Genomic DNA, 21,879 nt, shown 5'->3' on the forward strand with positions numbered 1-21,879 from the left:
GGACTGTCTCTCTTCCCTCCCCCTCCCATTGGGCAGAAGATACAAAAGCCTGAAAGCATGTACCACCAGACTCAAGGACAGCTTCTAACCCGCTATTATAAGACTATTAAATGGGTCCCTTGTATGATAAGATGGACTCTGGACCTCACAATCTACCTTGTTATGGCCTTGCATCTTAATGTCTGCCTGCACTGCACTTTCTCTGTAACTATAACATTTTATTCTGCATTCTGTTTTTGTTTTCCCTTGTACTACCTCAATGTACTGATGTGATGAAATGATCTGTACAGATGGCATACAAAACAAAGTTTTTAACTGTACCTCAGTACATGTGACAATAATAAACCAATTTACCAATTTAAGGGTTCCCTTCTATTCTAGTTTCTCCTGCTCTGTTCCAATGACAACACATTCCACATGTAGGCTTTCAAGTTGTCTTCCTTTTTCCTTAACTGTGGCTTCCTCTCCATCATAGTTGACAGAGCTCTTAACCACATCCGTTCTATTTCCGCAATTCTTCTCTCATTCTCTCCTCTCACCCAGAGCAAGGGTAGGACCACCCTCACCTCCACGCCACTAATCTACTCATTCAATGGATCATCCTCTGTAATTTCCATAACCTTCAATGAGATGCAACCAGCAGACACATCTTCCCTTTCAAAATGGACATCCCTTTGGAACTGTCTGGTTCACTCCTTCATCTCTACCAATATCCATTCCCTTTCTTATGGCACCTTCCCATGCATTAACAGGAGAGGCAACACCTGCACTTTTACCTTGTCTCTTCTTACCATCCAGGCACCCGAACACTCTTTCCAGATGAAGCAGCAATTCAATTGTGCTTCTTCCAATTTAGTGTACTGCATTTGGCTTTCATGCTATAGTCTCCTCAACAATAGTGAAAACGAACACAGATTTGGTGAGCATATTGCAGAACACTTCCATCCAGTCCACAAGCAAGAATCTGAGCTTTCATTGTCCTTGAGTAATAGAGCATGGAAACAGGCCCTTCAGCCCACAGAGTTTGTGCTGACCACTAAGTACCTAATTTACACTAATCCCATTTTATTCTCCCCATTTTCTCATTAACCCCTCCCAGATTCTACCACTCACTTACGTACTACTGACAGTTTTCAGTGACCAATTAACCTACCAAACTACACAGGATAGAAGAGGAAACTGGAGGTCCTGGAGAAAACCCACGTGGTCACAGAGAGAGCATGCGAACTACACAGACAGCTCTGGAGGTCAAGGCTAGTAAACCTGGGTTGTTGGAGCTACGAGGTAGCAGCTCTACTAGCGTTGCCTGTTACTTCAATTTTCTATCTCACTCTACTGAAGGATCTCGGACTTGAAATGTTAAGTTTCTCTCTTTCCACTGACAGTCTTACCTGATGAGTTTTTGTTGTACATTTTCTGTTTTTTATTTCAGTTTTCCAGCAATTGCAGCTTTTTTTTTGATTTTCATTCTCTATCCCACCTTGGCAGATAGCAAAGAGATGTAATAAAATGTAGGCAAATGGCTGAGAGATATAACAAAAGTAGGGTTGTAGTACCAAGGGATTTCAATTTCTCAAATATTAATTGCAATTGCCTTTGTGTAAAGGGCTCAGAAGGGGCTAGAACAAGAACATATTTGAACGATATTTAATGTAGAAAATCATTTATAACAAGGGGAAATCAAAGAATATTGAGATCATGACATTCACCTTTCAAGTTAAACACCCCAATATCCTTCCCTTTACTAAGTGGGTTTAGAAGGTCCCGTGCTACATTATGGTGCCCCTTCTTCATTATGGAGTCTTTGAAGAGCAGACCAATGAAAGCCATGTGCTACATCATTGGTGAACTTTCTGCCTGCAATCCAGCTACTGGAAGTCTGCTTTCTTTCCCATCCAGCCTCCACTGAATTCTTCAGGATATGTGCTAAGCCCTTGTCCTAAATGGACTGGCTTCAAAGTGCTCCCTCCAGTCAATTGCAGGAGTCACCCAGGAAGCCTGGCTGTGGGGCACGTTGCCTGAGAGGCAGTAATGGGAGGCCAGTTGATGTCTTTGTGCAAGAGGACCTCAATATCCTGATGTTGCAGGCCATGTGACCTCCTCAGAGGGCTGGGTAAACAATAGTGCAATATCCATTGGCATCCAGACCAAACCACTTCACTTCTGAGTGTGTCGAGTGCAGGTGTCTGCTCCTGCAGAGCAGTTTCTGCAAGCCACATTTCTGTTCAAGTAGGAGAAATATCCATTCACAGTGGGCATCTCTGCCCATGTAGGTAATAAATCTGCTGACATGCATTATCTCTCTGTTAGTGCAGAACAGCAAACTACTCCTGGAGAAAACCAAACTACTCATGAGTACCATTTATGTGTACATTAAGAGCCCCAACCTGCTTACAATAGGCATCTCTCTGCTTCCTGGTGGCAAATTCTGTTCCAGAAGAGTTTCAAGCTGTATCCATGTGGGAAAGACGTCGACTTGTGTCAGCATGAGACTTCACAATGTTTCCAACATCAGTTACCTCCACCTAGGCTTTCACAGCAGCAGTCATCTGCACTTGATCGGTGACTGGATTGTCAACATTTCCTTGCAAATAAATGCACATCACCTCTGGGTGGAGGTCATCTTTCTCTTGGCTCCCCACATTCTCAAAGAGAATGGAGATGGACTCCTCCTCCATGCCTAAGATATCTCTTGCATTCCACCAGGCCGGTCTGTCCATGTGTTAGCAATCTCATTGTGCATCTGTATAGCCTCCTCAAGCATCCCAATTGTGGTCCTCAACAGAATCCTCCAAGGCAAAGTGATTGTGTGACACCATCAATCCCATGCCACTCTCCCTTCCCCGGCCAACTCTCACACCAAATTCTCTGTGCCTCCTGCCAGGATGCAGCCAATGGTCTGTTTGTGCCCGACTCCCCCTCCCTGTGACACTCATCCCTCACAGTGTCATCTCTGAGATGTTGGTCCAGAGTGTCAGACTCAATGATGCACTCTGCTCATCATCACCATCAGCCTCCTCCCCCTCCACTCCTTCTTCCCTCCAACTCCTCCATTCCCTCCTGTTTGATGGTGGTAATGGGAAACAGGGGTCTTGCCTCACTCCCTGCACAGACAAAGCTGAAGAGAGGTGCACATTCAAACTGCATCCAAAAAACCTTTACAGCAGTGCATGGTAATAATAGGGTTTACAGCAGGGAAGTAGTTAAGGGGAAGAACATTGTTCGTAAACATACCTGGTAGATTTCTTTTGCCCTGTGCTCATTGGGTGATTTGCAGTTCAGTGTCACCTGGGCCCATGTCAAGAAGGATAGTCTCATACAGCCTGGTGAGACAATGTAATCGAGAAGGCCCCCTTTTATCTCAGTAATTTCTTTGTACTCCTAAATGTTTAAGCCTCAATGGAGGAGATGAAGGACATTAAAAAAAGACATTTTCGTGACCCTAAATTGGAGACTTGAAGTAAGTAAGTGTGTGTGTGTGTGTGTGTGTGTGTGTGTGTGTGTGTGTGTGTGTGTGTGTGTGTGTGTGTGTGTGTGTGTGTGTGTGTGTGTGTGTGTGTGTGCGTGCACGCACCTGCACATATCCATGGATAAGTGCATGAGAGCAGCATTTTTACTGGTCGGTAGCATACCTTGATGAATCTTCAGGTCATGAATTTGGCAACATTGCTCCATTGCGCAGAGATTCACACTGCTGGGAAGAGATAACTTGGGCCGCTGGTATACTAGGGTGAGGGGAGCTGTCATGAGACCAGCCAATGGCCACACTGATGAGCACTTCAATGCCCTTCTCTGTAATTCAGGGAGCTATCTCTGCTCCTGCAGCTATTCTCTTCTCTAGGCCAGTTATAATGTAGTTGTCTGCTAAATGGACAGCGCGTCTTTAAGGGCTGATGTTCTTCTCTGATTATAGCTGAGCAAGGTGGCCCCAGCTACACTGCACTTGGGCTGGTCCTGTTGGGGTCATGCAATGACCTTGTACACTTCTGGGAGGAGATAACTGGAAAAAAGGGCAATCCAATTTCTATACAATGTATTTTTCACATAAAACACATTAATTTGGAATGCAGACAAAAAGTTTTTGAACTACCAAGTTTAACACTCTAACAAACGACGATCAAAAAGATTGAAATTTGATTTCCACACTTATACAGAATTCACGGGAAACTCTAACTTATCAAAATATTTATTTCAATTTTTTTTTTAAAAACAATCCAAAAAAGAACATATCACTCTAATATTTTTAAGACGTATGATAGAACTGAAGTTAAAAGAAATAGGTCTAACAACCTACAGTGGCATGCAAAAGTTTGGGCACTCCTGGTCAAAATTTCTGTTACTGTGAATAGATAAGCGAGTAAAAGATGACCTGATTTCCAAAAGGCATAAAGTGAAAGATGACACATTTCTTTAATATTTTAAGCAAGGTTACTTTTTTATTTCCATCTTTTACAGTTTCAAAATAACAAAAAAGGAAAAGGGCTTGAAGAAAAAGTTTGGGCACCCTGCATGGTCAGTACTTAGTAACACCCCCTTCGGCAAGTATCACAGCTTGTAAACACTTTCTGTAGCCAGCTAAGAGTCTTTCAATTCTTGTTTGGGGGATTTTTGCCCATTCTTCCTTGCAAAAGGCTTCTAGTTCTGTGAGACTCTTGGGCTGTCTTGCATGCACTGCTCTTTTGAGGTCTATCCACAGATTTTCGATGATGTTTAGGTCGGGGGACTGTGAGGGCCATGGCAAAACCTTCAGCTTGTGCCTCTTGAGGTAGTCCATTGTAGATTTTGAGGTGTGTTTAGAACCGTTATCCTGTTGTAGAAGTCATCCTCTTTTCATCTTCAGCTTTTTTTTTTACAGACAGTGTGATGTTTGCTTCCAGAATTTGCCGGGATTTCATTGAATTCATTCTTCCCTCTACCAGTGAAATGTTCCCCGTGCCACTGGCTGCAACACAAGCCCAAAGCATGATCGATCCACCCCAGTGCTTAACAGTTGGAGAGGTGTTCTTTTCATGAAATTCTGCACCCTTTTTTCTCCAAACATACCTTTGCTCACTGCGGCCAAAAAGTTCTATTTTAATTTCATCAGTCCACAGACTTGTTTCCAAAATGCATCAAGCTTGTTTCAATGTTCCTTTGCAAACTTCTGATGCTGAATTTTGTGGTGAGGATGCAGGAAAGTTTGGAGAAAAAAGGATGCAGAATTTCATGAAAAGAACACCTCTCCAACTATTGAGCACAGGGGTGGATCAATCATGCTTTGGGCTTGTGTTGCAGCCAGTGGCACGGGGAACATTTCACTGGTAGAGGGAAGAATGAATTCAATGAAATACCAGCAAATTCTGGAAGCAAACATCACACCATATGTAAAAAAGCTGAAGATGAAAAGAGGATGGCTTCTACAACAGGATAGCAATCCTAAACACACCTCAAAATCCACAATGGACTACCTCAAGAGGCACTAGCTGAAGGTTTTGCCATGGCCCTCATAGTCCCCCGACCTAAACATCATCGAAAATCTGTGGTTAGACCTCAAAAGAGCAGTGCATGCAAGACAGCCCAAGTGTCTCACAGAACTAGAAGCCTTTTGCAAGGAAGAATGGGCAAAAATCCCCCAAACAAGAATTGAAAGACTCTTAGCTGGCTACAGGAAGCGTTTACAAGCTGTGATACTTGCCGAAGGGGGTGTTACTAAGTACTGACCATGCAGGGTGCCCAAACTTTTTCTTCAAGCCCTTTTCCTTTTTTGTTATTTTGAAACTGTAAAAGATGGAAATAAAAAAGTAATCTTGCTTAAAATGTTAACGAAATATGTCATCTTTCACTTTATGCCTTTTGGAAATCAGGTCATCTTTTACTCGCTTATCTATTCACAGTAACAGAAATTTTGACCAGGGGTGCCCAAACTTTTGCGTGCCACTGTATTTATAAATGCATCAGATTCTGTCTTGAACTATGACCAGCATTAAACAATAGAATACTTTTAACAAATATAATTATTCAGCTTTTCATGCAGGTTTTTACATGCATTCAAATTTAAAAGTGCACCTTTTAACATAAAGTGCAAATATTTCCCTCAAAACATCAGCAGATCTGCTGCATTTTTATTAAAGTTAAGAAAACACAATATCAAGTCTTGAATGTCAAAGTCATGGATACATGGACATTTGAGACATTTTGGATAAGGCAGAGCAATGGTAGCATTCAGCTCAGCTTGCTGCAAATAAAAATGTGCTTCTCCATGTACAAAATGACTCAATACTTCAGTGCAATCCATAGCTCAAATCTATTTGCATGACGTTTCCACCCTGATCTGACAGAACAATCTTTGTCTTACATTTTATGTGGGTTAAGATCACCTTCTATATACACCAATGCTCTAACAATTTACATCTTAGTAAAGAAAATGTTAGGCAAAATTAGCAAACTTTAATAACTGAAGATTTCAACATCTTTGGTTAATAATGAGATTTAAAAACAAACTTAATGCATTTTTACAGCAATGAGAAAAAATTCCTGTGCATTTCATCTCTAAATTCAAAGCAGCTCTATTGAAGTCCAGATGATTATGCTATATTCCTCTGCACCATACGGTAGTACACTGAATTATCTTGAAATGAAGAGTCATCGGTAAGGTGCTGAATTACGCCACCCTCAAGTAACCGGTCTGCATATTTAATAGCTTCACCTCGGTCATGGGCAAGACCAGCTTGAATCAACCAGTCCACCAGATCACTGCCCTGGAAAATGTCTGAGGAGGCTTCTGCTGCACACCTGTGTCAAAGGAATGATTCATCCACTTGGTCTGCAAGTCTTACATCACTGTTCCACAGGAAAGGAAACAGTAAACAGTAGAAAGAAGACGGAATAAAATAAAGATTTGCTATAAGTACAGCTATTTTTAAAAGTTCAACTTCACTATCTGAAGCTAGGTTCAATTGAGCCTTGGCTAAACAAAAAAATGTTCCTTCCACAAGAACAAAGATGACATGTAGGTCTACATCATGACCTTTGTCCTTGGCTTGCCCTCTACTGATGCAGTGTTACGCCACCAGTCCAAATTTCATCTTTAGACAAGCCTATCTCCTATATTTAACTACAGGCAGGTGAAAGTCATCATCTTTTGCTCATCCTCCAAACCATATTCCCTAGTCACTCTCAGGCCAAATCAGACTGTTAACAACCTCATCTTCCTATCTGACGCAGTGCTGGGCTCTTGATCCATTTCCTCTTCATCATCATTCCAGCTTCAACCATAATTCCTGCTATCCTCTTTGAGAATTAGAGCAAAGTTTCTGAAAATGTTGAATTTAGTTTGCAATCTCCCAGATAATAAACTAGTCCATGGCTATATGCAAGAAGACTGGACAATATTCAAGCACAGCTGGATAAATAGCAAGCAACCTTTGTGCCTCTTGTACCTTGCAATGATCAGACATTAAAGCTGTGAAAAGCAGAGCTGTAGCAAAGGCCCAGTAGGTCAGGTGGTGTTAATAGAGAGAGAAAAACTGAGCCAATGTTACTGAAGCTTATATTAGGTCTTGTTATAACAGTATATGAAGCCACAGCAGGAGAGGTCAGAAGAGTGGGATGGAGAATTAAAGTGGCAGGCAACAGGAATCACTGCTGTGGCTTGAGTGCAGATGCTCTGTAAAACGATCACCCAAGTCACATTTGGTTCCTCTAATATAGAGGACACTACATTGAGAGCACCAAGCAAAATACGCTGGATTAGAAGAAATGCAAGTGTATCACTTCTTCACCTTGAAGGACTGTTTGTCCCTAGATGATAGGTATGAAGGGAAGAGGGAAAAGGAGAGGTGTTGCATATCCAACGGTTGCATGGGAAAGCGCTGTGAAAAGCGAAGTTGTTAGTGGAGATGGATCAGGAAGTTGCGAAGAGAATAGCCCCTTTATAATGCTGAAAAGGGGGAGAGGATGGGAAGGTGTGTCTGGTGGTGGAATTTCATTAAAGGTGGCAATAATTGTGAAGGATGATCTGTTGAATGTGAGGTTGGCGGGGGGCAGTGGGGACCATAGGAACTGTCCTAGTACTGTCCAGGAGGTGAAAATAGGTGTGACAGAAACTGAACAGATGCAATGAAGAGCTCTGTCAACCATACCATGTAGAGGAAAGCACAGTTCACACACATCTCAGGAGATACCTGTGTGGAAAGGCTTGTCATCAGCGCAGTTACAATGAAGATGGAGGAACTGGGAGAATGGAATGGCATTCTTACAGGAGGCAGGGTTACACGAAGTAGTTGAGGTAGCTGTGGGATTCTGTGGGTTTGTAAGGTACAAAGGAAAACATGCTTGAGAGCTTATTAAATTACAAATTAACTGCTGAAAACTAGTTATGACTGAAAATTGATCTATGCACTATGTTCTATTCTGTGAGAAAGCATTTCACTATAACTGGGAAAAATTAAATTAGCATCTTGTTTTCTTAAAAATGTATATCTTCCCTTTTCCAACTGGTAGAGTGTTCCTACCTGCACTCATGAAAGTTGGGCTAAGCATTGTACTATCTCTCAGGCCACAAGGGCTTCATGATGTAAATCATTCAACTATACAGCAATCCAAAATAATTCACCCAGATAGCACTCTATTTCTGAAGATGAAGCAATGTTTGCATGAAAAAGCAACAAACAATCTGCTGGAAGAATAAAGCGGGTGAAGCAGCATCTGTGGGGGGGAAGGAATTGTCGATGTTTGGGGTTGAAACCCTGCATCAGGACCCCGCATGAAAAGCATCTGTAGAAAGGAAAATTACTCAGCTCAGAAAATAAAGGTTTTGCAGAGATAATGTAGAAAGAAGTCACAAAGCATCTCTAATTAAAATGAAACACTCTTTTCAATACCTTAATATTTCAACATTTTCTCCACAAATCATTTCTTCATTAATTTACTGTCACAATGAAACACATTACATTGATGAACAAATTTAACCAATTCAAAAGTGCTGTATATCTGAAAATTGAATCATCAGTCTTTTTAGAATTAGTAGGGGAATATTAGTACATATTAGAAAACAGTTTTCAAAATTAACATATTACTATTAAAGTTCAAGCAAATTAAATTAGTAAATGCTGCAATTTAACAGAAGCACTTACCTCCTCTTTTCAACAATGTCTTTGACACACTGATCCCGATGATACCGAGTAAACTGTTGGCAAGTCATCCTTATGTTCTCAGCTATAGTATTATCAGTCTGTGCTCCAAAATCTTTTCCATACCACAGGTTTTCCAGCCTATTAAGTTAACAGGCTATTATTAATGGATAACCTGCCAAAAAAATCTCGGAGTTTCTCCTATCTTGAACACTTGAGACAATTCTTGTGGCAGAACACAAGAACTGTATAATGAGAAAGACCAAAATTCATCTGGTTTGCTTTGTGCCATCCCAATAATTACAAAGTTGATGAAACACACTGTTATATACTAATCCAGTTTGTAAAAGATACATCACTTAACAGTTTAATACAATTTGACGTATCTATCATATGTACATAGTAATCTACTCAGTATACAATCCCTGTCAATGTTTCTTAGTATAATTTCTTCTGACATATTTATGATTCTAACAGTCCACGTAAACTGGTCACACTGTTATGACACTTTTCTCACTGTTGTGCCACCCCGGTAGGTGAGTGTAATTGTAACATTACATGTGGTGTTCCCATTTTAGCAGAGATACTGTATGTAGATGGATATAATTATACATTCACATGGCATTACTCTTCTTCTTCAGAAGTCCTTTGGGATAAGGAGGTTTTAGTTGCACTCCAGTTCAAAGGAGTGGAAAATGCCAGTGCGTGAATTCCTTCAAAGTGGAATAACCATTGCTCGGCCATGTGAGATCTTGGCTCATAGCAATGAGGATTTCCTCCGCCTCCAACAAATGGAGAACAGGCTCTGCTGTACAGAGTTAGTCCACATGTGACACAAAACACTTCTATTGACATGGAAATGCTGTGACATTACAACATTATTTATATTTTTCATTCCTTTGTTTACATTCATCATTGACACCAGATCAATCAGTAGTGTATGACAGAATATGCTGTGAATTTACTATTACATGATCACAAACCACCAAGGTGATGATCAATACAGTATTTCCCCCTAGCACATGTCCTACCACCACTGCAACTATATTCTCTTCCCTGTTAAGAGTTTTTAACTACTGAAGATTGCCAACAGGATCTTGATCAAGAAAGGCAGCACTTTGGCAACCGCTCTAAGCAAATGGTACTGATACGACGATTTCCAATTCAAATCCTCAGCTTATTACTCTAATTGAAATTGTCATTTTTATTGAATTATCAATATTTTTAAGTGAAGAATAGGCGGAACACATCATATGGCTGCATGAGATAAAATGATTTACCTTTTTTTAAATGGAAGAATGACTAAATGCTTATCAAGTCCAAATATGCCAAAGGAAATAAAACCCTGAAGAGAAACAAACAGATGTATTATTTACCATATTGATTACACTGACATTTGCCACTAAATCAATTCAACATCATTGTTCAAATATCAAAATACTTTCATAGAATGCAGTCATTTTAAGAACACAAACCTGTCCAAAATTGAAGATTATACAGATAAACTGCAGTTCAACATAAAGGCGACCTGGGTCAGGGTTAACCAACAACCACAAACAGCTAGATACATTCTGAAAAATATTAAAACATTGTCAACCAGGGATAAATAAAAGTATTACAGTCAATTTAAGTACTTACACTACAATACATTCTCAGTAAAAAGCAATCTTATAAACGGATAATATTCTAGGCCAACACATCATGTAGTATTGTTCAGGGAAACTAAAGTGCATTGCTCTGCTTCAACTGCAATAACAGCAGTTGGAGAACATATAGCCAAGCTTTACTGAGGATTACACAGGACATATGACACAGAAACAAGTAATTTGGTTCAACCTGTCCATGATGGGATTTATGCTGCACTTGAGCCACCTCCCATCTTTCCTTGGCTAAAATTATCAAGGCAACCTTCTATTCCCTTCACCCTTATATGCATTTCCAGCCTGGTCTTAAATGCCTCAACCAAGTCCTGTGGCAACCAGCTCCACATCATCACCACTCTTTGGATAAACAACTTTCTTCCAAGTTCTCTACTGGATTTCTTGATGAACATCTTATGTCAATGCCCTCTGGATTTATGCTCTTGTCCACAAGTGGAAATATTCTGTATCCATTCTATCAAAACCTTTCACTATTTTAAAAACCTCGAACAGGTCAATCCTCAGCTTTCTCTTGTCAAGGGAGAGGAATTTCAATCTGTTCATCCTTTCTTGATAAATGTATGCTGGCATTTCTGGTATCATCCCTCTACATCATCTCTGTACCCTCTCCACTTTCTATTGTTATCATGACCAGAACGGTACACAGTTCTCCGAGCATGGTCTAACCAGATACCTTGCAAGTTTAGCAATAACCTGAGTACATTTCAATTCTATCCAGTCCCTATTCCCCATTGGAGAGCCCCCTCTCAGCTATCTCTTAAAATTGACATCCAAGGGTTAACTGTGAATCATACTTTCTTGAGGAGCACCATTCTAGCTGAACAGCACCTGTCAAATAGTTAAACCAACAAAAACACAACCAACAAAAATGCTTGCGAGAAAAGCAAACCTGAAACTGAGTGAGACAAATAATGAAAAGAGTACAGATGATTTTTTGTTTCTGTTTATGATTACAATGCCTATTATTAAGATGCAAAATTATTTTAATGTCAAACTTACAGCAAACAAGCCTATAATGAGAAGCAAACACAGTAGCACGTGCCTAGCGAGCTGTGGATCTGTGCTCTGTAAACACCCTCCTTCCTGCATCAACAAGCTGCTTTCAGGGGTGCGCAGTTCCATACTTTGTTCTGCTGAAAGACACATCATAGATAAGATATGTAGTTGCAGAAAGCTAAAATATTATTCAGAATTCTGTTGACTGCAGGAAAGAAATAGTCAAAAACCCCAGACTCATAGTAAGTCTACTAATTGAAACAACTATTATTGATTTAGAAATACAATTACTTAACTCGAGATCAAAAAATACACAAACAGAAATCAGACTGGACAAAAAGGAATGTAGCCTGTTCAAAATTTTAAATCATATTTACCCCTTGGCCAAATTACTAACAATTAGTCTAACAACATTTTGCGTTTATATAGTACTTGTATTGTCGTAAAGCATTCAAAAGGCACGCCACTACAATGCTAACAAAAGAAAAAAATCAGAAAATACTCAGCAAGTTGGACAGCATTTGTGAAGGCAGAGAAAGAATTTTTGATGGAAAATCATTGAATGGAAATGTTAACTCTGTTTCTCTCTCCACAGGTGCTATGTGACAGGTGAGGTACTTCCAGCATTTGGCACTTTCATTCCAGATTTTCAGCATCTGCAGTATTATATCTTTGTATTAATAAGAACAAAGTGACTCCGAACTTTTAAAGGAGAAATCAGGGCATATGAGCAAAAGGTTGGTTAAAGTGGTGGTTTTTAAGGAGTGTCTGAAAGCAAGGAGGTGGAGATGCAGACAGGTTTAAAGGGAGTTCCAGACTTGGGTTTTGGCAGCTGAAGGCTGAAGGAATTAAAATCAAAATTAATTTAGAGCTGAGAATTAGAGGAGAGCATATACCTTGTAATGACCTTAGTGCAGAAGGAGATTAACTAGAAAGGGAGGTTGTAAAGGGATTTGAAAAGAAGGAAAGGAATTTTAAAGTCAAGGCATCACTTAAACCAGGAGCCTATGTAGGTCAGTGAGCACAGTGGCTTCAAGCAAGCAGGAATTTGAGAATGTTAGCAGTTGGACAACAACATTTTGGATGAGCTTAATTTTAAGTGTGGAACAGGAGCTGACTACAGGATGTACATCATAATAGTCAAGGCTAAAAGTAAAAAACATAGAAGAAAACTTGAGATGGGTGTACTTGGGAGATGTTACACAGGTAGTCTTAATAGTGCTTCAAATGCATGGTCAAAGGCTCATTTAGAATCGCATGACAAATATCAAGGCTGATAACTGTCTGGCCAAGAGTTGCCAGGGACAAGAATGGAGTCAGTGGACAGCAAACAGAGTTTGTGGTGGAACTGAAGACAATGGTTTTGTTCCTTACAAAATATAAATAGACCAAACTTCTTCTCATCATTACTGGCTGTAGAATAATCAGTCTGATAACTCAGAAACAGTGAAGAGGCCAGGAGAAGTAGTGGTGAAGTACAGGGATGTCATCAGCATGTATGCAAGGACTGATGCAATATTTTTGAATGACATTGCTGAAGAGCAGCATAGAGATGTAGGAGGAGCCCCAAGGATAGATCGCTGAGGGACACCAGAGCTAACAGTTCAACAGTGAGAAGAAAATGTATTGCAGTTAGTTCCTTGTTATGACTGAATAGGTAAAATGAAACTAGGCAAGTACAGTTCCATCTAGCCAGATGGCTAATGAGAGACTTTGGAAGAGGAGGTGAACCTTGTATATCTGGTTGTTACCTTTGACAAGTTTAAGGAAGGATTTAACTGAGGAAGCTTGAGAAGGGATAGATTAATTCTGTCATGGTCATGAGTCACTATTACATTTCGCTCTATAAGGATTTCTAGGTTCGTGTACATTAAAAACCTACACTGCATTTCATATATTTCATGTTGTTTTAGTCAGCAAAGTATTCAAGTTACTAAACAGGACACATCATTACCCAACCATTATTGTTTTAATGATCATACCATCCACTGATGTCACATTCATGGTTCTGTCATTGTTCAGAACTTCCTGGTTGGCATAACATAATAATTCACCTTGATTTTCTATTTGACCTGCACAGGTTTCTGTTAATAAAAATAATACCTTAAATACACATTTTTATAATTAGCTATGTCCACAAACAAAATTAGCTTTTACATGCACAGTTTATAAGCACTGAAACATTTCAAACCCCAGCAGATACTGTATCATTTTACAATTCAAATATTATAGTCCCAAGTTCTTCAAAAGCATTTCACATTTTCATAAACCACTATTTTAAAATCTTAATGTAGATCAATATCTGCACATTCAAATCCCGAAAAGAATAACTGCAGAACATATGAAGACAGACTTATATTTTGTGAGATAAATAATTACGTCATGAACAGAAATAGTCGAAAGATTCATAAAATAACTAAACACCAAAAAAAGGAACGAAACTGCAAATGCTCACACAAGTGCCAGGCAACATCGATGTCTAACGAGAGAAAATCCAGCTATCACCCCTCCCGACATTCAATGGCATTACCATCACTGAATCCCGCATTATCAATATCCTGGGGGTTACCATTCACCAGAAACTGAATTGGAATGACCACGTACACCATGTGGCTACAAGAGCAGGTCAGACGCTAAGAATCCTGCGGCTAGTAACTCGCCTCCTAACTCCCTAAAGCCTGTCCACCATCTACAAGGTTGAAGTCAGGAGTGTGATGGAATAGTCCTCACTGCCTAGATGAATGCAGCATCAACAACACTCAAGAAACTTGACACCATACAGGACATAGCAGTCCACTTGATAGGCACCCCACTCACAACCATTCACTCACTCTGCCACTGATACACAGTAGCAGCAGTTTGTACCATCTACAGGATGCAGTGCAGCAACTCAAAGACTCCTTAGATAGCACCTTCCAAACCCATGACTTCTACCAGCTAGAAAGACAAGGGCAGCAAAAACATAGGAACACCACCATCTGGAAGTTGCCCTCCAAGCCACATATCATCCTGACTTGGAAAAATATCACTGTTCCTTCACCACCGCTGGTCAAGATCCTGGAACTCCCTACCTGACAGCACTTCAAGGACTGTGGTGGTTCAAGAAGGCAGCTCACCACCACCTTCTCCACGGCACCTAGGGATGAGCTGCAAAGCCCACATCCCTTGAATATATAAAAAAAACAGTTGCAACTGCTATCTAAGACAGGAACTGTGAGTGGCTCTAGACACCATTAAATCTCTCATATCCTTCAGCATGAGCCAGCCCAATATTAAAACATGCAGAATTGAGCAAAAAACAGGAAAAAATATTCTATATGTCTAAGTTTTCAGAATATCATTGGGCTTCAGATTTCTAGCATTTGTAGTTTTTTTTGATTTTCATTTAAATAGTGGGGGTAGTTGGTGGGGGGGGTTGGTTGAGGAGGGTGGGGAGAAGGAAATGTTGGATGGAGGGGAATTCTTCCTATGTTGAATTTGTTTTCATCATGCAAGGTTAAAAGAGGAAGCCTGAATTTCTAAGTGACAGCTAGTTTGATGAACAAGTGTTGCAGACTGGGAGGTGAACTGAAACTCTTTTACCAACAAGGCGTCAGGACTACCTGGTTGGAATTATGCACACCCACCACTGAGGTCACTTTGGAACCAAAGGGTGAAAAATCCAATGTGGCCGAGTCAAATTTCACTCCCCATGTAGCCACAGGTTATTTAAACTTTATGGACAACACAAATGAGCCTGATTTGTACTCATCCAGTGTCTAATCGTTGCACAATACAAGTCCACACATTGGTGCTCCACAAAAAGTATCACTTAAAAAGCAAGAATGCCTGGCCAAATTAAATGTGGTTTTAGTCTGACATTCCTACAGTTCCTTGAGATATATGTGTTTCCCTAATTTTGGACAATTAAACATTTCAATTGTTTCAGTCTGGACAAATGCACATGCAGCTGCCTTGGTTGCAAACTACAAAATTCCTTCCCTAATATTCTCTGCCTTCCTCTCCTCTGATAAAACATCCCTTGAAATCTACTTCAACTAAACTTTTGGTTATCTGTCCTAATACCTCTAAATGCTTCAATGTCATACTTGTTTGATCATACTATCATGAGGCTCCTTGTGACTTCTTAATAATGTTAAAAGTGGCATGATAAAGTTCTTTGTTTGTCTTGGAATATGTCACCCGATTTCCCATAATATACATAATTGAGTCATTTATAATTTAATCCTTTTGATATTAAATAGAAAAATACAGTCTCTTCTTTTCTGGAAAATGTTTTACATTCCAAGTTGCCTGACATTTCAGTGACAGCCCTACTGTCCAGCTGTGTTATTCTTGAACCTACATGGACCCAGTGAAAAAAAAGTAATCTTAACAAAGAACACGTTTGCAGATAGAGCTTGATTTCTATTTCATGAATCTGCAACAACACATTTTAAACTAATACCTGTTCCAGATAGCTGAGGCACAATCAAGCCAGTTAGCATTTTATTTTCTGAGAGGACTAGCTGTTTCTTTGTTAAGAAACAATCACCTGCAGCATCAAAATATTGGAGACTGATCTAAAGTTATATTCCCTGCATGATTCCCTCTCTATACAGATGCCAAGTTTTGATTGAATAATTAAGAACAAACTTGGGGTAGGTCAGGAGGGAAGAACATAAATGGAGTGGAGGAGAATTAAGAGAAAGAAAACAGTGCTAACACAAGTAGAACTGAGTCAGATATTTGTTTAGGAATGGAATGATGCATTAAATCTACTGCGCCATTTTAAATTTCTAGATCTGGGATATCAAACTTTATAGGAGCTAGGAAGAACCAAGGAGTTCTACAGATATTAGGTACTAGGGAGGAGTAAATTTAAGTAGTAGACTGCAGTGAGGTGTTTAGGAGGAAGAGGCTTGAGTACAACAGAAGCAGCTAAACAGAAACAATAAATTTCTTACATGGCACCCATTAGTTACTTTTAAGTAATAGACTCCAAAAGTCTTGACATTTGAGCAGAAAGGATGCATCTTGTGCATTGTAACAGCAGCAACACTGAAATATCTGCAAAGGATGAATGATTCGGGGGAAAGAGAAGTTCAGAAATAACTCCATCCAGTTGAAGCAGCATTTCATTTGCACTTCATTCATTTTAGTGTACTGCATTTGGTTCACAATGTGGTCTCCTCTACAATGGAGAAACCAGATTGGGTGACCACTTTGAAGAGCACCGCTACCCTAAGCTTCCTGCCGCTTGCTACTTTAATTCTCTATCCTACTTCCACTCTGACCTATCCATCTGCACTGCCATCACAAGGCCCTATGCAAGCTTGAAGAACAGCACTTCACTGTTTGTCAGGGCACGTTCCAACCTTCTGGATTCAATATTGAATTCTCCCAACTTCAGGTAACTTGCTTTTGCTATCTGTATCAGAACTGGCAATTTTCGCTGTAGTCATCCATCTGTGATATTGACTTTTTTTTCCTCTCTCCTTGAGCACATCTTTGCATTTCCCACAGCCTTGCTATTTGCAACGCATTATACCTCTTGGTCCGCATTATCACCGACTAACTCTCCAATTAAGCTATTTGACCAGAGAGTCTCTACAACTTATTACCACAACAAGACCAGACTCACTTTTTGCAGATTTTCCCTTTGTCCGATTCATCCTTTCATCTCCCTCTCTGCAGCTTAATACTAATTTGTTTTCTCTCTTACCCAGTTTTATGAAGGGTCTTCCACCTGATACATAGAACATAGAACAGTACAGCACAATACAGGCCCTTCGGCCCACAATGTTGTGCCGACCTTTAAACCTCGCCTAAGACTATCAAACCCCTTCCTCCCACATATCCCTCTATTTTATAAATTCCTCCATATGCTTATCTAGTAACCTCTTGAATTTGACCAATGTACCTACCTCCACCACTGCCCCAGCAGCGCATTCCATGCCCCAACCACTCTCTGGGTAAAAAACCTTCCTCTGATATCTCCCTTGAACTTCCCACCTCACATTAACTGATTCTATTGACCTGCTGAGTGTTTCCAGAATTTTCCCTTTATGTCAGATTTCTAGCATCTGCAGTTTTTTTTAAATTTTCATAACTGGCTAAATAAGAACAGCTTCTTCTTACTTATAAATTTAAAATGGGCTACGTATCCATATCTTTAAGTAAGCAATGTTGCACTTGCAATGTTCCACTTCATCTAGACTGGATAAATGTGTCTTTAAACCATGCCATCTCCAAACTGTTAAGTAGGATTCCACCTGTTGCATTATATTTGGGTGCTGCTGAACTTCATCAAGCTGGATAATGCATCTCAACTCTTCACCCAAAGAGGCTTCATAATGATGCCAAATATGCGTGTGCACAAATACAAAACAGTATCTCACATTCATGACAGACGATTAAAGTATCTGGTGGGTTCAGTGCCATGCATACTGATGAAAATGCCCTAAATTCAAAGAATTTTGGATGCTGGGTATGCTCAACAAATCTCCCCAGAATGCTCATCAACCATTAGGGTTTGGTGATTCTTGGACCAATCATTGAACTGGGCACAACCAGCAATGAATCCAATTTAATGCAACTCGACGGAAGTTCACAGCAGGACAGTAAGAGTAGGTTGGAAGAAAGGAAACAACTCAGACTATTCCCACAATTTAAAAAAAACAATGTGCCAGATTTTTCATCAGGAAACAGGCAAGAATTTTCAGATCTCTCTTTCTATACTGTGTACCGTACTTTAAAACAAAACACCTTCACCTTCTCCTGATGCAAATTCTGCATTGGATGTTCCATTGCTAGCTGTTACTTGGACTTCATTCACTCTGCCATCCTCACTCGTACTCCTGGAAATAGAGTTGCGTTGCAGCTTTTGATAAGCATTATCCTGCCTATTTCGACTCAGTAACATCAGTGATAAACCCGCAAGAATAATGCTACACGACAGTACCACCATTGTACTAATAATCTGTAATAGACAAACACATGAAAAGGAATCAGAAACATGCCCACACAACTGTGGATGCAAATTTGAGTGTCAAATCAACAAGAATCCATTCCAAAGTTCATGAATCACATGTACTTTTAGTCATTATTCTTACTACACATGGGTCAACATATTTTATTACCTAATGGAAGCCCAAAACCACAAATAACTTCTTTCATTACAGCATTTTAGTTCCACCACAATGAATGTTACATGATCCCTATTATGCATGAGATTTCTCAGTTAGTGCCTGTGTATGTTGTCAATAAGATATCTGTCACATGTTACTGGCTTCCCAAATTAATGCTAGCAAACTTTGCAACATTAGAAGCTGGAGTAAAAAGAACAAGGGTTTTCAGGAAGGAAGAATTATAAAGCCAGAGGATACTTTTTCATTCATTCATTTTTCAGGATGTAGGCCCATCCCTAGCTGTCCTTGAGAAAATGATGGTGAGTCACCTTCATGAATTGCTTCCATCCTTCTGATGGTAGAAGTCATGGGTTCAGGAGGTGTTATCAGAGTAACCTATATAAGTAACTGCAAGGCATTTTATAAGTGATCGAAACTGCAGCCATCATGCACGTGATGGAGAGAATGATGGTTTGGGGTGATGGATGGATGCCAGTCAAGTGGACTGCTTTGTCCTGAATGGTATTGAGCTTCGAGACTGTGTTTGGCCCTGCGCTCATCCAGATGAGGGAGAGCATATACCTCGTAGATGGTGGAAGACTGCAGTGTGCCAAGAGGTGAGTCACTTACTGCTGATATCAATTTCTAAGCTATTCTTGTACCCACAGTATGTAGCTGATTTAGTTGAGTTTCTAGTCAATGGTGACCTCCACAATGTTGGAGATGGTCACTTCCTGGCTCTCGAGGCCATGAATGTTACCTGCCATTCATAAGCCTGTGCCTGAATGTGGTCCAGGTTTTGCTGCATGCAGGTATGAGCAGTTTGATTTGCTGAGGCACTCATTAGCAAATATCCTGACTTCTGACATTATAGTGGAAGGTCATTCATAAAGCAGCTCAAGATGGTTGAACTCAGGACACGGTCCTGAAACTACTTGTTCAGCAACAACAACCACTTTGTACATGGTTCAACACCAACCACTGGAGTGTTTTCCCTTTAATTTCAGTTTTACCAGGTCCTCATGAGACCAGGTTGCCCTCAAGATCGCTGTCTTGATCTCAAGGGCAGTCATTCTCACCTCACCCCTGGAATTCAGCTCTTTGGTTCATGGCTCTGATCAAGTCTGTAGTCAGCTATTGAAGTCCCAAAAGGGTGCTGGTGAGCAAGTTGTTGGTGAGTCAGTGCTGTGTGAGACACCTTTTATCACTTTGCTGATGATTATAAACGGTTGTCCTGCATTCTGTGAATAGGACATAGGTGGGAAGTTTTTCACGTTGTCAGGTATATGGCTGTGTTGTAACTGTCCTGGAACGGTTTGGCTAGATGTGTAGTTAATTCTAGAATGAGGTATTCAGTACCACTGCTGGGATATTGTCTGGTCCCTGACCTTTTGCTGTATCCAGTGCTGTTAGGTCTTTCCTGATTTCATGTGAAGTGAATCGAATTGGCTGAAGACTAGCTTCAGTGATAATGGGGATCTCAGAAAGAAGCTGAGATGGATCATTTATTGAACATTTCTTCAGCCTTGGACTTTAGCACTCACATGCTGAGAACCACCACTGACGAGGATGGGGATACTCTTGGAGCACCCTCCTCCTGTTAGCTGTTCACCAAACTTCATGGCTAGATGCACAGGAGAGAAGAGCTCTGATCTGTGATAATGAGATCACTAAGTTGTAAATTGCATGCTGATTTTGCTGTTAAGTTCACATGTAGTTTCACAAAGTTTGCACTTCATTTTTAGGTACGCCTGGTGCTGCTCCCAGTTTGCCTTTCTACATGCCTCATTGAAACAGAATTGATCCCTAGGTTTGACACCAATAGTAGAGCAAATGTTCTGCCAGGCCATGAGATTACATTTTCTGCTGCTGCTGATGGTCCATAGCACTTCATGCTTCCATATTTCCTTTTGACATAGGAGACCATGCCATCCATCGAGTCTGTGCTGGCTCATGGAGCAATCCCATTCCTGCACTAATCTTTTCCCTGTAACTTAATCCCTATACATTCCCATCAACACCCCCACCCCCATCCAGGTTGTACCACTCAGCTACACTTGGGGCAACTTACCGTGGCCAATTAACCTACCAACTCAAATATCTTTGGGATCTGGGCTAAAGCCAGAGCACCCATAGGAAACATACATGCTTACAAGGAAAATGTGCAAACCAGTGGCGAGGAGCAGCTCTCCTAGCTGCACCACCATGCTACCAGATTCATGAATGCCAAGTTTTGAGCTGAATGCCATTCTGAGTCTATATCATTCAGCACAATTGATGTGCCACAAATCACAGAGGCTGTCCTTAATGTGGGCAGGATTTTGTCTCAAGGTGAATTTTGTAGTGGTCACCTCTACCGATACCATCATGGACGCATGCATTTGCTGTAGGCAGACTGGTGAGAACAGGTTCAAATAGGTTAATCCATCAGGTTGGTTCACTCATTATCTGCTGCAGACCCAGGTTCTCAAGCTGTCAGCCAGTTCGGTCAGTGGTCATGGTACCAAGCAACTCTTGAAGTTCTCCACTTCTCCAAACTCCCAATACATTCTGTGCACTTACTAGTTTCAGTGCCTCTTCTCAACATAGAGGAGCACTGATTCATCAGCTCAGGGAGGACAGAAAGTGGTAATCAAGAGGAGACTTCCTTGTCTACATTTGACTTGATGCCATGAGACTTCATGTGATCGAGAAGCAATGTTCAGGACTCCCAGGACTGAGCCATTCCCAACTGTACACAACTGTGTAAACCACTGATGAGTCAGTCAAGGGATGGAAAGGACCTACCCAGGGATTTTAATGTGGTAATTGTCTGGCACACTGTCTGCATGGTAGAATTCCATAAGAATTGCTTGACTAGTCATTGGGCAGCTCTGCCAATTTAGTCACCATTTCCCTTACATTGTGAGGAAGAGTTTGCAAGATCAACTGGACAGAGAGCAACAACGGCATGTCTGAATTTGCTGCCTTGATAAATGCTGGGTGGTCCCACAGTTTCATTCT

General features: G+C 40.6%; 1 protein-coding gene across 5 annotated transcripts in view; it reads right to left on the reverse strand.

Annotated features, from left to right (window-relative positions):
- Positions 1-5,891: 5,891 nt before the first annotated feature.
- Positions 5,892-21,879, reverse strand: part of gpr155a (G protein-coupled receptor 155a) — a 65,219-nt gene continuing 49,231 nt past the window's right edge. For 3 of the 5 annotated variants that reach the window (XM_052015739.1, XM_052015755.1, XM_052015731.1), the window contains 7 exons: positions 18,521-18,728; positions 13,750-13,851; positions 11,771-11,904; positions 10,586-10,681; positions 10,391-10,455; positions 9,114-9,251; positions 5,892-6,771 (listed from right to left, as the gene is read on the reverse strand). In XM_052015739.1, coding sequence (XP_051871699.1) covers positions 6,564-6,771; positions 9,114-9,251; positions 10,391-10,455; positions 10,586-10,681; positions 11,771-11,904; positions 13,750-13,851; positions 18,521-18,728 — 951 coding nt within the window. In that variant the 3' untranslated portion in view covers positions 5,892-6,563. Of the gene's footprint in view, positions 6,820-9,113; positions 9,252-10,390; positions 10,456-10,585; positions 10,682-11,770; positions 11,905-13,749; positions 13,852-18,520; positions 18,729-21,879 lie in introns of all 5 variants that reach the window. The other 2 variants (XM_052015747.1, XM_052015765.1) reach the window with 2 other exon arrangements.

The sequence above is a fragment of the Pristis pectinata genome, chromosome 1 (genome assembly GCF_009764475.1).
Source record: "Pristis pectinata isolate sPriPec2 chromosome 1, sPriPec2.1.pri, whole genome shotgun sequence".
Classification (NCBI taxonomy): domain Eukaryota; kingdom Metazoa; phylum Chordata; class Chondrichthyes; order Rhinopristiformes; family Pristidae; genus Pristis; species Pristis pectinata.